We start from the raw sequence: 16,632 nt of genomic DNA on the forward strand, positions 1-16,632 counted from the left end.
AGGGCATCCCGGGGACACAGGTGAATAATACGCACACGCACCAACGCACCAAGGCATGCACACATGTGCACACGCAACAACGCACGTGTACACACACACACACACACACACGCACACACACACACACACACACACACGCACGCAAATAGCTCGTACGAGCTTGTAGGTCTGCTATTTTTTTTTTTTTATCGAAGAACGACTGGCATAGAAACATAGATTTTACAGAAAACTGTCAGGATGTAGAAGACATTTATAGAATCAGATCTCAGGTCAGAATGGGTTAAGTACATTTCGAAGCCAAACACTGCAATTTCCATATTGCAGTGTTGGCTATTTACTATTTAGTAACACAAAATGTTAATAATACAAAAGTGAGTATTAGTATTCCGCCACGCGTCTCTGTCACACGAGAGCAGGACGAGGGAAATGAAGCTCTTCTGCCAAACAATGCATTTTAACCCATTTAGGCCTCGGAAATAACATTTTTCTTTCTGAAAAACCTAATGTTTCTATATCAGTGGTTCTCAATATTTCATGTCAACGACCACAAAAATTATATGTAATATGCATCTGAGAATATGTTGTTCCAGGGAGGGACCCTCCAGAAGCAAAGATATGAGTTATAAACTGAAACTCTGAAAGGATATATATTCAAAGGATTGAGGCACGTTATCACGATTTTTCAAAAATAGCAGATCTACGAGAGCTTGTAGATCTGCTGTTTTTCAATAGCTATATAAGTATAACATGATGCTTTAAAACACCAAAAGGGGTTCCCGCCCAGAATGGCTTAATTTCATTAACCCATTCTGACCTGAGATCAAATTCATACGAGGTTTCCGCCGGACACACACTGGTCTGATGAACCCATTCTGACCTGAGATCAGATTCTAAAAATGTCAGTCGCTCTTCGATTTTTCAAAAAATAGCAGACCTACAAGCTCGTATCGCGCCACTCGGTGGCGCGATATGAGCTTGTAGATCTGCTATTTTTAAATAGCTAAAGCATAACATGATGCCAACACCAAAATGGGTGCCCGGTCAGAATGGGTTAAAACAATCCCAAAGCATTCTAAATGCTTTTGGGGTTTCCAGAACGACAAACAAACAAAATACGCTGTGAATAATTTAGAGACGGTCCGTCTGACTTCACGCCCACTGCAGATACAATCCTGAATGTTAATTTAAATGTGAGATCAATTAGTATTATTATTCTATTTTAATAGAACCCTGATGGGCCTAGTTTGACTCTTAACTCGGTCTATGCCGAACTCGCGATTTCTCGGGGAAATCGGGAGAAAACTCTCCTTTTGCCAAAACCGAGAAATCTCGTGCTTGGTTAATGTCGTTTAATCCAGAATGAATAGTATTTTATTTTAAGCATCTGTGGCTAGCCTCCGACGGCACCCATGTTGTAACGTCGTCATATCCAATACACACACATGCACACGTACACCCACACGCACACGCACACATACACGTGCACACATGCAATCCAGAGCATGTTTCAGGGCTCAGATTGAGATAAAGGACAGCATTTACAGCTCAATACAACTCTAAACCGACGTGACGAGTGGGAAACCATTGTTTGACATGTTGAGAGATGACGCTCTGGACTCAGAGTAGTGGCGACACGCTTTGATCTTGCCGCAAAATGGGTGCCCTATGGGCCATAGTTCCAAACATTGGAACTATCCCGTTGAGATAGAATGAGCACTTCCGCATTCCATTGTTACAATAATAATAATAATAAACTTTATTTGTATAGCACCTTTCATACATAAATGCAGCTCAAAGTGCTTCACAGGGCAGGACACAAACATAGAGCACAATAAAACAAGTACAAGTAGTTAAAATGATAGAACAATGGCAAAGAACAAAATAAGAGTATAAAAACATAGAGAAAAAGTAATTAAAAACAACACATGCAGCAAATCAGTCAGGACAGGGTAGGAACGCGCATAGTAAAACTCAACTAAAAGCGAGAGTGAAGAAAGAGGTGAGTCTTGAGTTGGGATTTAAAAATGTCTACAGAGGGTGCGTGTCTGAGCTGGAATGGTAATTTATTCCAGGCTGTTGGGCCGTAGAAGCAGAAGGCTGCCTCACCATATTTCTTTTGTGTACATTTTATTTTATTCAATGGTATAGTCAACGCTAGTGTCGCCACTCTCTTAATAGATTACTCTGTCTGGACTGAAGCGCGGTGCGTCACATCATTACTTCCCCCTCAACAATAGGCTCAGAGATGTCCGGTGCGTCACACAATTACTTCCCCCTCAACAAAAGGCTCAGAGACGTGCGATTATGAATCCCACCAACGTTCTGGGATAGACCCCGCCTTACCATGTGTCCGATTGGCTCCCGGGCAGGCATAGTTTTACTGAGGTTAGGGTTAAGGTTATAGGCTTAGGCATAGTTTTACTGAGGTTAGGGTTAAGGTTATAGGCTTAGGCATAGTTTTACTGAGGTTAGGGTTAAGGTTATAGGCTTAGGCATAGTTTTACTGAGGTTAGGGTTAGGGTTAAGGTTAGGGTTAACCCATTCTGACCTGAGATCAGATTCATACGAGGTTTCCACTGGGACACACACTGGTCTGATTAACCCATTCTGACCTGAGATCAGATTAAAAAAATGTCAGTCGTTCTTCGATTTTTTCAAAAATAGCAGACCTACAAGCTCGTAGCGCGCCACTCGGTGGCGCGATATGAGCTTGTAGATCTGCTATTTTCCAATAGCTAAAGCACGACATGATGCTGACTCCAAAATGGGTTCCCGTTCAGTAGTTGCAAAAATGAGAGCTGTCAATCTCAGTGACCCACTGGCCAATCACAGCAGGGCTTCTATAGAACTGCGATGGGATCCATATAATAACGCCTCAGAGACTCTCCTCTAGCAGCAGTACCGAGTTTAACCACCAGATGGTCTGGGGTATAGTGTTAATTTATTTCAGCAGACTTTGAGTCTTTTGACTAAGACACACAATTTAGTCTTTAGTGCTATTTTGGTCTTCTGAAATTCTTTAGTTTTAGTCTATAGTCTTAATAGTTAATATAGTTGACTAAATATCAACATCTTAGTATTTTAGTCTTAGTCCTAATGCAATGTTTATTTTGCCTTAGTCTATAACGGCCCGTATTTAACTCCTGGAGACGTGCGTGCGCGCGCGCGTGCACACACACACACACACACACACACACACACACACACACACACACACACACACACACACACACACACACACACACACACACACACACACACACACACACGCACACTTTTTCCTAAACTATTTTTGGAGGGTTTATCTTGGGGGGAGGAGACCATCTGAAAGCATCTCATTCATGACAGTGGAATGCATGCGAAAGCTGCCACACACACATACACACACACACACACACACACACACACACACACTCACACACACACACACACACACACACACACACACACACACACACACACAGGCGTAATGAGGCAGTCATATACAAACACAGACGTGCATATTAGGGGGCTGTGTTAATGTGTGTGCGTGCCAGCGTGTGTACACATCAAATTACATGTGCACGTGACTGTGTGTACTGTAACATGTATACCTGCGTGCACACACACACACACACCCACACACACACACACACACATAATGAGAAGTACAGGAATACCTTGTACAAAGGACATAAACACTGCCAGTGCAGTTTGACAGTTGGGAGAGCAGCCAGTTACAACGTGCATGGACGGCAAAGCATCGTTACATACAGTACTGTACAGCTGACATGTCGGACACAGGGCGCGCACACACACACACACACACACACACACACACACACACACACACACACACACACACACACACACACACACACACACACATTTCAATTTCTTTACTTGAGTCCACATTTATAAAATACATTATCAAGGGCACAAATACTTTCAGTTGCTTCTGATATACTACGCACTCGAAACATCACGTGTCTCAGTGCTTGAGTCCAAACAAGCCCTAAATGTACAGAATATATATATATATATATATATATATATATATATATATATATATATATAATATAGGCAACACATGAACTTATTCACAGCAAACATTGGTCACTTCAGTCTGTCATATTATTACCAACACCGAAAGTAAATCATGGGTACAAAAAACACCTTCTCCTCCAAATAGACCGACTGCCTATAATACACACACACACACACACACACATACACACACACACACACACACACACACACACACACACACACACACACACACACTCATGCTGTCTCTCGTCTCCTCTGCCTCCTCAGGGTCTCCCTGGACCTCAAGGACCCATCGGACCGCCTGGTGAAAAGGTACGTTGTTGTTGTGACCACATCCTGTTCATACGTTGTGACCACATCCTGTTCATGGGCAACATTCGATGACATTTCCGGTTGTGGGACAAATCGTCCAAAGTGGTCCATTTTAGTGGATGAGAGGAAAATAATATATCTTCAAACGTGAATTAAGTCTTTTGATCTTGTGGGGCGGTGGCTCAGGGGTAGACTGCCTGGATGGTAACCGTAAGGTTGCCAGTTCGAACCCTGTGGGCTCCCCCAGAGTTACTGTCGAAGTGTCCTTGAGCAAGACACTGAACCCCTAATTGCTCCCGATGTGCTAGTTGGTGCCTTGCATGGTTTCCGCTGCCATCGGTGTATGAATGCGTGTGTGAATGGGTGAATGTAATGCACAATCTCTGTAAAGCGCCTTGGATAAAGGCGCTATATGAATGCACCATTTACCATTTACCATTTGATCTAAATCAATCCGTCCGATTATAACCAAATATGATGTTTTTGACGGTCCATCGCGGTACAAGCAAAAACAAAAGCATGTCATACATCACATATATAAAAACTTAAAAAGTAGTTATCATGAATCATGTATAAACTAAGAACGTAACAGTGGAGTATCTATGTAAACTATACATACTATGCTATATATTATACAATATACATGTGTACTATAAAGTGCTATGACTACATAAAATGCAATTCTAGTGCTGTCTACGTAACGAGCTATGAGTATGTCTAAAATACTATCTAAGTCGACATAAAATGCTATCTAAGGGGCTAGGCTATCATCGCTTGTCGTGTTAGAAGTAATCATACTTCCCGTTATGTTGTCGATCGCCTCGGGGGTGTTTTGGCTACATCTGCATACATCTGGCTACTTCAGCTACTTCAGCTACATCTAGCTACTTCTAGCTACTTCAGCTACATCCAAGTTGGCGCCTGGAGCATCTTGAAAAGGGCTCCGTTGATGCACCTCGCTGGGCGCTCTGATTTAAAGGTTGCAAAATATACCCCCGGGCGTTCGGGGTGATTAAAACAGCCCCGTATCCAGAGACAATATCCTTACATTTCTCATTTAAAGTGTCACATGTCATTCTTCAAAAATATATAATATAAAAATATCACACATAGTAATCCACATAATTATTTACAAAAACCTACAGTTTGTCTGATCCAGTGGGATGGACTGAGCATGGAGTAACAGTCAGGCACTATGAAAGGCAGCCTGGCGCTTCAATCGGGTCCTCTCCCACGGGCCAGAACCAAGGACTGTATAAAGAGGACAGGAAGTGAAGACTGTACGGGTGCCACCATGTTGCTCCATGGAAGGAAAGAAACATGCGCAGTTGAGACCAGGAAGTTGGACATGCATATGGCACAAATGGCCCAGCAGATGGCGTGAGGTGACTAAAGACCTTGCTGAATGTAGGGACGCTTGTATCTCACTCTTCTGCCAGCCTATATGCTGAAGCCAGCTTGGCTCAGTGCTCACCATGAACGGACTGACTGAGACAGCCGTGTCATGATCAGTGCAACTATAATATCTATATAATTTTATGTAATACAGTGGTTTTCAAACCTTTTTGTATCAAGTCCCATTATTTATTGGGCATTTTATCCATATGGACCACCATTTTTTTATGAGATGTAGCCTCTCAGACCCAAAACTTTTTCATTTAATAAGATCTTGACCACAATCTCTCCATGTACGATCATCAATACAGCATGTGTATTGATGATGGTAGCCTACTTAAGGAGAGACAACAGGCAAAAGTTGATCAAAATAACAATTATTCTACATTCTCTTGTGTAGACTTATTATGCAGATCTTAACAATAATTGATCTCTTGAGAGTTTAAAATGAAACCAAATGGACGGGTTACGCTCTCAAGAGTTAAAGATCTATAAGAGTCCATTTGGTTACCAAGCTGGAGACTACCTAGCTGAAACCCCCTCAAGGGTGCTGGTGGTCCCCAGACCAGGTTGAAAACCACTGTATTACATAAAATTATATAGATATTATAGTTGCACTGATCATGACACGGCTGTCTCAGTCAGTCCGTTCATGGTGAGCACTGAGCCAAGCTGGCTTCAGCATATAGGCTGGCAGAAGAGTGAGATACAAGCGTCCCTACATTCAGCAAGGTCTTTAGTCACCTCACGCCATCTGCTGGGCCATTTGTGCCATATGCATGTCCAACTTCCTGGTCTCAACTGCGCATGTTTCTTTCCTTCCATGGAGCAACATGGTAGCACCCGTACAGTCTTCGCTTCCTGTCCTCTTTATACAGTCCTTGGCCAGAACCAGGAAGCACTGTCCTGACAAACATCTTCCAAACAACAATGATTTACTCAACTAATTATTTCTGCGCCGGGTCCGTACATATACACACACCCCAACGTATACGTCTGTATAATGGTCGATGGCTATACCGCAGCTTTTAACATTGGTCCGGTTGCTCATGGCAACACCCCACCGTTCCAGCTATGGGATTGGAAATATAATCACGGCGTAAAGCCAGTTTGAAAGGAGGATTTTTTCAAACGTCCATAAGTCGGAGTCCAGGAACGCTGATCCTTGGTGGATTTTCTGCCATCCAAATAACATTTAGCCGCAATGAAATAGTTAATAATAAAGGTGAGACTTAAACCTTATTTTAACATAATAATAAGAAGAAAACAGTCTATACTGTATATGAGTCGTTGTCATCTGCCACAGTCAGAATGTTATAACCACTTTTCAACCTATCTTCATATAATAGGTCCTCACTAATGATCATGATAAAATGGCACGATTTTCTTCTACTCAGTCTGTGTCTCATAGGACGGCTGTGGGCAGTTCAGAAACCGTCTTCCAGTGACATCATCATTAGGCAGATTATTTTTTAAACAAGATTCTTTTACAAAAAATGTTTAGATTTTCATCATCGTGAGAACGACGGCTTCCATTTTCGCATTGCAACTTTTCAGGACTAGAAAGCCTGCAGTTTCTATTAGCTTGGATTCCCCATCGATGATGTCACTGGAAGACGGTTTTCTGAACTGCCCACAGCCCTCCTTTTGAGACACAGACTGAGTAGAAAGAATTAGCGCCATGTCCCATGATTATTAGTGAGGACCTATTAAATGAAGATAGGTTGAAAAGTGGTGAAATGGTCCTTTAATCCAGAGAGATTTACAGTAAAGCGAGAACAACACATGGTGTTATGTACAGCACATGCATAAGACCCTATCATCAGTATAACAGTTAAATAATACATAGAGAAACACATGCAAATAAAAACATATCTTAGCATGCGCCCATGCAAGGTCGTGGAAACTCGAGGCCATAGGGCAAGTTGAACCCTAGCATCCCTATTCTCAGGAGGTATACAGTCGCTGAAATCAGCCTGATCTATAAGCTCACAGCACGTTACCATTGTGACACGCTGTGGGCTTGTAGATCGGCTATACTGTACGTTTGGGGGGGGGGGGGGGGGGGGGGGGGGGGGGTCAAGTTTATCTGAGCGGTTACTACAATCTGGAGGTCAATCCTGGAGGTCAGCTGACCGAGGGCTCTGCGGGTTGTTGCACGCAGAGTGTTGTTATTGTGACCTATGACCCTTGACCTTTGTACCCCCCCCCCCCCCTCTGTACAGGGACCTCACGGCAGGTCGGGATTGGCTGGCTTACCTGGAGCAGATGGCCCTCCGGTTAGTACCATGACCTTTTGACCTTTGTATCACCCCAATACTGTATCACTATCGTCAATCTCACGCACGCACGCACGCACGCACGCACACACGCACGCACACACAGTTGTTACAGTACAGTAGTTTGGCATTACAGTGTAAGACCTTCACGTTCACGTTTCTGAATCGACTAAATGATTTCCCCCCCCCCCGTCTCTCTCTCCTGCAGGGTCATCCGGGTAAAGAAGGACCCCCCGGAGAGAAAGGAGCCTTAGTGAGTTTGTTTACCATCAGATCCTTTATTTTACTGTTGTTATTATTTTATATATGTAAAGGTGTGTGAATGTGTGTGTGTGAATGAATGGGTGAATGTAATGCACAATCTATGTACAGTGCCGTCCAAGGTGCTATATGAATGCACCATTTACCACAATTTACAATTTAGGCATTTATCAGACGCTCTTAATCCAGACCGACTTACATTAAGCAAGAACAAAAAAGCATGGGAATACATCACATAAAACATTTATCATGAAACATGCAACAGTGGAATATCTATATAATGAAACTATACATAATTTATAAACTATAGATATATATATACTACTATGCTATACATATGTACTATGGCGTGCTATGACTATATACAATGCAATTATAGTGCTGTCTACATAACATGCTATAAGTCTGTTTCAAATGCTATCTAAGTCTACAGAAATGCTATCTAAGGGGGTAGGGTAAGTGCTATGGGCCATGATGGAGTCTGAAAAGGTGGGTTTTCAGACTACGGCGGAAGATTGGGAGTGGTGCTGCAGTTCTAGTAACCATAGTAACCATGTTCCTGTTGTCTCTGTGTAGGGTCAGCATGGCCCACAGGGCCCCATCGGCTACCCCGGACCGCGTGGAGTCAAGGTACGGTAGAAAATTTAATTTAGTTTTAGTCGAGCAAATATACAATAATTGATGGCGTCGTAATGCCTGATTTCAAACTCTGTTTGCACGTTGAAAATATCGGATCTCGTCGAAATGTCTATTTTAGTTTTAGTCGTAGTCTTTTGAATAGCTTTCATTTAGTTTTAGTCACATTTTAGTCACCTGGAATGTCTTAGTGTTAGTCTAGTTTTAGTCGACTAAATGTCATCAGATTAAATAGCCACAATCAAGCTCACAATAATGACTTATACTGGATGTCTTGTCCACTAGTCCCTTCTTAACATTTTAGTCTAGTTTTTATTTGTTGACGAAATTGTCAGTATATTTAGTCTTAGTTTTAGTCGTCGTAGCTTAGTTTTCATTTAGTTTCCATTTGTTTTTTGTCAGTGAAAAAAGGTAGTCGACGAACATTTTTCGTCTTAGTTTTAGTCGACGAAAACAACACTGTATACAATAATTGATGGCGTCATAATGCCTGATTTCACACTCGGTTTTGCACGCTGAAAATATCCAATCTCGACGAATCTCATCGCAGCGCGACGCGCTGTGAGCTTGTAGATCTGCTGTTCCATTGGTGCTGACAGTGATGTTAATGTGTAAGTCGTTGTCATTCTCAGGGTGCTGACGGAGTCCGCGGTCTGAAGGGCGGGAAGGGAGAGAAGGTGAGGTCACACAACATCCCCCGAGCGTTTCCGTTGTTTGGGTGTGATCGAGGTCATGAAACCTTTAAGCACGTCTGTATGTCTGTCTGTCTGTCTGTCTATCTGTTACAGACAGACAGACAGACAGACAGACAGACAGACAGACAGACAGACAGACAGTCTTTGACTGACGCCTGCCGGTCAGTTCGGAGCCCCCCCCCCCCCCTCCCCCCCGAGGGTTGAGGCCCGTTTCAATTGAAACTGGTCAAACATAACGAAGGCCTCCTATCGGTCAGTCTGGTGTAGACGTCCATGATGTCACCACTGACCATGGGCACCATGTGACCAGTGACCATGGGCACCATGTGACCAGTGACCATGTGACCATGGGCACCATGTGACCAGTGACCATGGGCACCATGTGACCAGCGATCATGGGCACCATGTGACCATGGGCACCATGTGACCAGTGACCATGGGCACTATGTGACCAGTGACCATGTGACCAGTGACCATGGGCACCATGTGACCAGTGACCATGTGACCAGTGACCATGGGCACCATGTGACCAGTGACCATGGGCACCATGTGACCAGTGACCATGTGACCTGTGACCATGGGCACCATGTGACCAGTGACCATGTGACCTGTGACCATGGGCACCATGTGACCAGTGACCATGGGCACCATGTGACCTGTGTTGTTTTTGGCATCAAATTTATATTTTAGTTTTAGTCTTTGTCTTTTGAATAGTTTTCATTTAGTTTTAGTCACATTTTAGTCACCCAGGATGTTTTATTGTTAGTCTAGTTTTAGTCGACTAAATGTCATAAGATTTTAGTCGACTAAATCTACAGGTGATTTAGTCGACTAAAATGTATTTTGGCGGGCCTTGATGCCGTCATAATGAGTGTTTTTAGTTTTTACACTTTTACAATGAAAATAGCCGATCTACAAGCTCACAATTGTGAGCTTGTAGATCGGCTATTTTCAGCATGCAACAAAGTGTAAAATGACTTATACTGGATATGTTGTCCACTAGTCCCTTCCTAACATTTTAGTCTAGTTTTTATTTGTTGACGAAATTGTCAGTATATTTAGTCTTAGTTTTAGTCGTCGTAGCTTAGTTTTCATTTAGTTTCCCTTCATTTTCGTCAGTGGAAAAAGGTAGTCGACGGACATTTTCCGTCTTAGTTTTAGTCGAGGAAAACAACACTGCGTGTGACCATGGGCACCATGTGACCAGTGACCATGTGACCATGGGCACCATGTGACCAGTGACCATGTGACCATGGGCACCATGTGACCATGGGCACCATGTGACCATGGGCACCATGTTGTTGTTGTTGTTTGAGGAACAACACGTTTCATATTCGTTCCTTTACTGGATAATTTATTCATACCCAGAGATTGAAGATCCTATAAAGCCTGTGGAAGGAAGGCCTTGGTATGAATAAATAAAGGATTCTGCTTTGCCACAGGTGTGTGTGTGTGTGTGTGTGTGTGTGTGTGTGTGTGTGTGTGTGTGTGTGTGTGTGTGTGTGTGTGTGTGTGTGTGTGTGTGTGTGTGCGTGTGCGTGTGCGTGTGTGTGTGTCTGTGTGTGTCTGTGTCTGTGTGTGTGTCACTGTGTGTGTGTGTGTGTCTGTGTGTGCGTGCGTGCACTGCAGAAGAGTGATGCATTATGCATCGGGCAGAATACAGACTTCAAAGATATCGCAGTGCACGTGTGTGTGTGCGTGTGCGTGTGCGTGTGCGTGTGTGTGTGTGTGTGTGTGTGCGTGTGTGCGTGTATGTGTGTGTGTGTGTGTGTGTGTGTATGTGTGTGTGTGTGTGTGTGTGCGCGCGTGCATGTGCATGTGTGCGTGTGTGGCAGAAAGACACGGCCGGGCGACATACTTCAAAGATATGGCAGCGTCGTCTGAAAGCCATCAGCTGAAGTGTGTGTGTGTGTGTGTGTGTGTGTGTGTGTGTGTGTGTGTGTGTGTGTGTGTGTGTGTGTGTGTGCGTGTGCGTGTGCGTGTGCGTGTGTGTGCACGTGTGTGTGTGTGTGTCAAGTCTCTCTTTAGTATTCATGACTCATGGCGGGGGAAAAAATACTCTCCGTTTTTTTTTACTTGGGTAAAAGTATCAGTACCTGCAAATTATATAGAAATACTCCACTACAAGTAATAGTCTGGTATTTGGATTATACACTTTGGTAAAAAAAAAAATTAAAAGTATTGGCTTCAAAATTTTCCAAAATGCCAGAGATTTACAAAAAACTATTTATATCAATTATTTTAATCCTACAATCAATACATCCAGGGTGCTGGAATCATGACCATGACACCTTTAATTATGTGGACAAATACAATAAAATAAAACAAATGGTATTTATTTATGTACTCTATCATATAATTAAATAGTCCACAAGGTTTTTTATGGTCAGGAATGGATTCACCAGCATCCTGGATGTTGTTCCCTGCTGTTCCCCCATTTCACCAGCGGGTGGCAGCGACGCACACGTAACACCTGGCTGACTAGTGACTATGGTGTGTGTGTGTGTGTGTGAAGGGAAATTGTTTACGCTGTTGTTTTAGCTGAATCTAAACCACATCACGGTGGATTTATCATTCTGAACAACTTGCACACTGTAAAATAAATATAAAACATGCCAGCGTGAAAGGCATCCCTGTCTTTTGTCTATTCCTTCACAATGAGTCCCTACTACTAGTACTACTATTCCTTTAGTTTCGTTTAGTCGCACAATAAAAACAGTACAAAAAAGGTAACATCGATTAAAGAGAAGTGTGTGTGTGTGTGTGTGTGTGTGTGTGTGTGTGTGTGTGTGTGTGTGTGTGTGTGTGTGTGTGTGTGTGTGTGTGTGTGTGTGTGTGTGTGTGTGTGTGTGTGTGTGTGTGTGTGTGCGAGTCCGAGTATGCCTGAGTATGCACAATAAGGCTACATTACGTTAGAATCAAGTGGAGAGGGTAACTTCAAGAGGCTGGCCCTCAATCTATGTTTAAAGTTACAGAGTGAAGATGAGGAGTTGGCAATAAGTATGTGTGAATTCCAGAGTAAATAACCTCTGGCTTTTATGGAGAACTGGCTAAGCGTGGTACGACTGAAGGGAGGATGATTATTGTCTAGTATTATAATCATGGACTTGAGAGTCGGTCTTAAAAATATTCTTTGAAAGTTGTAGGAAGCATATTGTGCATTTATATATGAAAGAACAGGACTGTACTATGTTAATGTCATAGATAGACAGTACATTTAGATCCTTAAACAAAGGAGCAGATGGAGCCAAATAGTGAGAAGAGGTAGCTATTCTTACAAATCGACTCCCTACTAACTACTACACACTGCTAACTTGAATTAGCAATGTGTTGAAACGACACACAGAGGATGTTATCTCGTATTGACTGGCTTTGTTTTGTTTGTCTGTTTTCAGGGAGAGGACGGATTCCCAGGGTTCAAGGGAGACATGGGCCTCAAAGGAGACCGGGTAAGACCTCCAATCACCCCCAATACACCTCAACAACCTCCTCTTCTCCTCTCCTCTCCTCTCCTCTCTTCTCTTCTCTTCTCTTCTCTTCTCTTCTCTTCTCTTCTCTTCTCTTCTCTTCTCTTCTCTTCTCTTCTCTTCTCTTCTCTTCTCTTCTCTTCTCTTCTCTTCTCTTCTCTTCTCTTCTCTTCTCTTCTCTTCTCTTCTCTTCTCTTCTCTTCTCTTCTCTCCTCTCCTCTCCTCTCCTCTCCTCTCCTCTCCTCTCCTCTCCTCTCCTCTCCTCTCCTCTCCTCTCCTCTCCTCTCCTCTCCTCTCCTCTCCTCTCCTCTCCCCTCCCCTCCCCTCCCCTCCCCTCCCCTCCCCTCCTCTCTTAAGGCCTGATGTTACACTTGGTCGCTTCATGCTTTCAGAGCTCAACCAAACATAAAATGACATGTCTTTAAATGCTACTGGATCTCTTCTCCACCCGAACCTGGTCCCTTCCTAACATTTTAGTCTAGTTTTTATATCAAAATTGTGAGCTTGTAGATCTGCTATTTTCAGCATACAACCATGTGTAAAATGACTTTAGTCTAGTTTTTATTTGTTGACAGCAGTATATTATTATTTAGTCTTAGTCACCATAGCTTAGTTTTCATTTAGTTTCCCTGTAGTTTCCGTCAGTGAAAAAAGGTAGTCGACGGACATTTTTCGTCTTAGTTTTAGTCGACGAAATCAACCCTGGTGTTTTGTGTTCAGGGTGAGCTCGGTATGCTGGGGTCTCGCGGAGAGGACGGTCCCGAGGGTCCTAAGGGCCGGTCGGGCCCCAACGGAGAGTCTGGGCCCATGGGGCCCGCTGGAGAGAAGGTATTATAATTATCACCACTTCATGGTTTTCATCAATATTTTTTTTTATTGATTTGTAAACGTAATTGTTTTAAATATGTATATATCGCCCTGACTGAGACGTGTTGTTTAACGTCATCTTTCAGGGTAAACTGGGAGTCCCGGGACTGCCTGGATACCCAGGAAGACAAGGACCCAAGGTAATTATTATTATTAATATTATTATTATTATTATAAGGACCCAAGGTACAGTACGTGTGTGTGTTTAAACCTTCGGCGTCTGCACGAAACGAGCGCGCGCTCGCAAAACAAATTCACGGCGCCGCGCTCACGTAAATACGCTTGTGTCGTCGACACCGCGACTAAGCTCAAGAACTTGTTTATACAGCCAGGCCCTGCTCATAGAACATTTCATGCTAGGGGGTTCAATGCCTTGCTCAAAGGGCACTTCAGCGGTGGTCATTTTAACGTGCCGGTCCGGGGATACGAACTATAGTAGCGACCTTCACGATATCAAGACCGCCCCGCAAACTTGTTCGGCCACCGCTGCCCTGCAGTGCTCCTCCGCGCAAAAACGCAGGTCTCGTTGGAAAGGAACTTTAGGCGTTTTATCGCTTAACATTTGAAAGACCCTTCATGGATACCCCGGGATGACTGGGAGCAACGACGGAGGAGCGACCCGTCTGAGGACCACCTAGAGAGAGAATTAGAAATATATATATATATATATATATATTTATATATATATATGAGACATCCAAAAAGACCCGTAGGAGGTGCAAGTCTAGTCAGCAGGCATAGACATCAAACAAGAGAAAAACCTTCCAAGGAAAGGACTTACTGTCGGGTGCTATGATGACGCACCTGACCAAGCTCACGGCGAAACGCGTCGTGCTAATGGATAAGTTCGATGCAGTGAGTTGTCCGTCTCTGTTCCCTGGAGTGTGCAAAGTCCCTTCCTTGGATGTTTTTTCTCTGACCTGAGATCAGATTCATACGAGGTTTCCACTGCTGGACACACACTGGTCTGATTATAACCCATTCTGACCTGAGATCAGATTCTATAAAAATGTCAGTCGTTCTCCGATTTTTCAAAAAATAGCAGACCTACAAGCTCGTAGCGCGCCACTCGGTGGCGCGCTATGAGCTTGTAGATCTGCTATTTTTCAATAGCTAAAGCATAACATGATGCTAACACCAAAATGGGATATATGTATATATATTCAAAACGAACTATGAAGTTAAAGTAAAACTTTTCTCGCCTTGCCTCACACACATCAATCCCCGCCACACTCGCTCCTTAATTAACCCATGGAGACCTGAGAGGACGATTCTAACAAATGCCTTCTCTAAGTCAAGTTCTCAAACTATTCCATGTCAATTAAAAACCCCCAAGGTTATCTGTAATTGGCTGCCGACCCCCCCATCTGAAAATATGCTGTTCGGAGGAAAGCTCAGGCCGGTCAGTTCACTATGGTGTCGTGAAACACACGCACGCACTAACGCACGCACTACCGCGCACACGCACACACCTTTTGCAGACAGGTGACATGATGGGGTTTTCAGAGAATAGCACCACTTGTCTGTCGAGGGCCAAACATTGGACGTTTTATGGCCCACGGCGGTCTCTGAGACGAGAGGCAGCGTGATATAGTCGCCTTTCACTCCCAGAGTCTCTCCGAGAATGAAATGGAGTCATTTCAGGAACGCGAACGGCGAAGGAACAAGGTCAGCCAGGAATAATGACTTAGTGAAAAAATGGTGATATATCTGTCTGGTGGTGACGTCTCTGTCTCTGTCTCTCTCTCTGTCTCTCTCTCTCTCTCTCTCTCTCTCTCTCTCTCTCTCTCTCTCTCTCTCTCTCTCTCTCTCTCTCTCTCTCTTCACCTTGACACCGTCCCTCGGTAGGGTCCTCCGTGGTACCAGCTGTAGCTCAGCGGGTATAGAGAGGCTGTGTCTCTGGTAGTTAATCAGAGAGGTCACCGGTTCCACTCCCTGCCTGGCCATGAGTCCCATGAGCAAGACGCTTATATCCCAACGGCAACCCATGCATCGGCTCAGCCACTTTAAGCTGAAACGGACTTAACCCGCGACATTATCCCATTGAGATCAGATTCTACATCCTGACAGTTTTCTGATAAAAGCTATGTTTCTATGTCAGTCAATTCTTCGATTCTTCAAAAATAGCAGACCTACAAGCTCATAGCGCGCCACTCGGTGTCGCGATATGAGCTTTTTCCGAAAGAAATGGAACAAAGACATTAACCCATTCTGACCTGAGATCAGATTCTAAAAATGTCCATTACATCCTGACAGTTTCATTATGAACCCATTCTGACCTGAGATCAGATTCTAAAAGTGTCTTCGATTTTTCAAAAATAGCAGACCTACAAGCTCGTATCGCGCCACTCGGTGGCGCGATATGAGCTTGTAGATCTGCTATTTTTCAATAGCTAAAGCACGACATGATGCTGACACCAAAATGGGTGCCCGTTCAGAATGGGCTAAGGCTTCTCTAGGAAAAGCTTTCAATGCAGACTGTGTCACAGAGACATGTCTATGCTCTGTGTCTCTCTGATGATGTGTGTGTGCCTGCCATCGACACACCAACCTACTCTTTGTCTCTCTGATGTGTGTGTGTGTGTGTGTGTGTGTGTGTGTGTGTGTGTGTGTGTGCGTGCCTGTCCTCCACACAGGGCTCCAGCGGTTTCCCAGGATTCCCCGGAGCGAACGGCGAGAAAGGAGCCAGGG

At 43.8% G+C, this 16,632-nt stretch overlaps 1 protein-coding gene across 1 annotated transcript in view; it reads left to right on the forward strand.

Moving 5' to 3' along the window:
* Positions 1 to 16,632, forward strand: part of col11a1a (collagen, type XI, alpha 1a) — a gene marked incomplete at both ends in the record, with an annotated part of 136,628 nt that overhangs the window by 44,673 nt on the left and 75,323 nt on the right. Inside the window, 9 exons of the mRNA XM_083777618.1 lie at positions 4,297 to 4,341; positions 7,962 to 8,015; positions 8,224 to 8,268; positions 8,853 to 8,906; positions 9,545 to 9,589; positions 13,003 to 13,056; positions 13,795 to 13,902; positions 14,028 to 14,081; positions 16,578 to 16,631. Coding sequence (XP_083633744.1) covers positions 4,297 to 4,341; positions 7,962 to 8,015; positions 8,224 to 8,268; positions 8,853 to 8,906; positions 9,545 to 9,589; positions 13,003 to 13,056; positions 13,795 to 13,902; positions 14,028 to 14,081; positions 16,578 to 16,631 — 513 coding nt within the window. The remainder of the gene's footprint in view (positions 1 to 4,296; positions 4,342 to 7,961; positions 8,016 to 8,223; positions 8,269 to 8,852; positions 8,907 to 9,544; positions 9,590 to 13,002; positions 13,057 to 13,794; positions 13,903 to 14,027; positions 14,082 to 16,577; position 16,632) is intronic.

This window comes from Protomyctophum parallelum, assembly GCF_964188405.1.
Source record: "Protomyctophum parallelum genome assembly, chromosome: 12".
NCBI classification, from domain to species: Eukaryota; Metazoa; Chordata; class Actinopteri; order Myctophiformes; family Myctophidae; genus Protomyctophum; species Protomyctophum parallelum.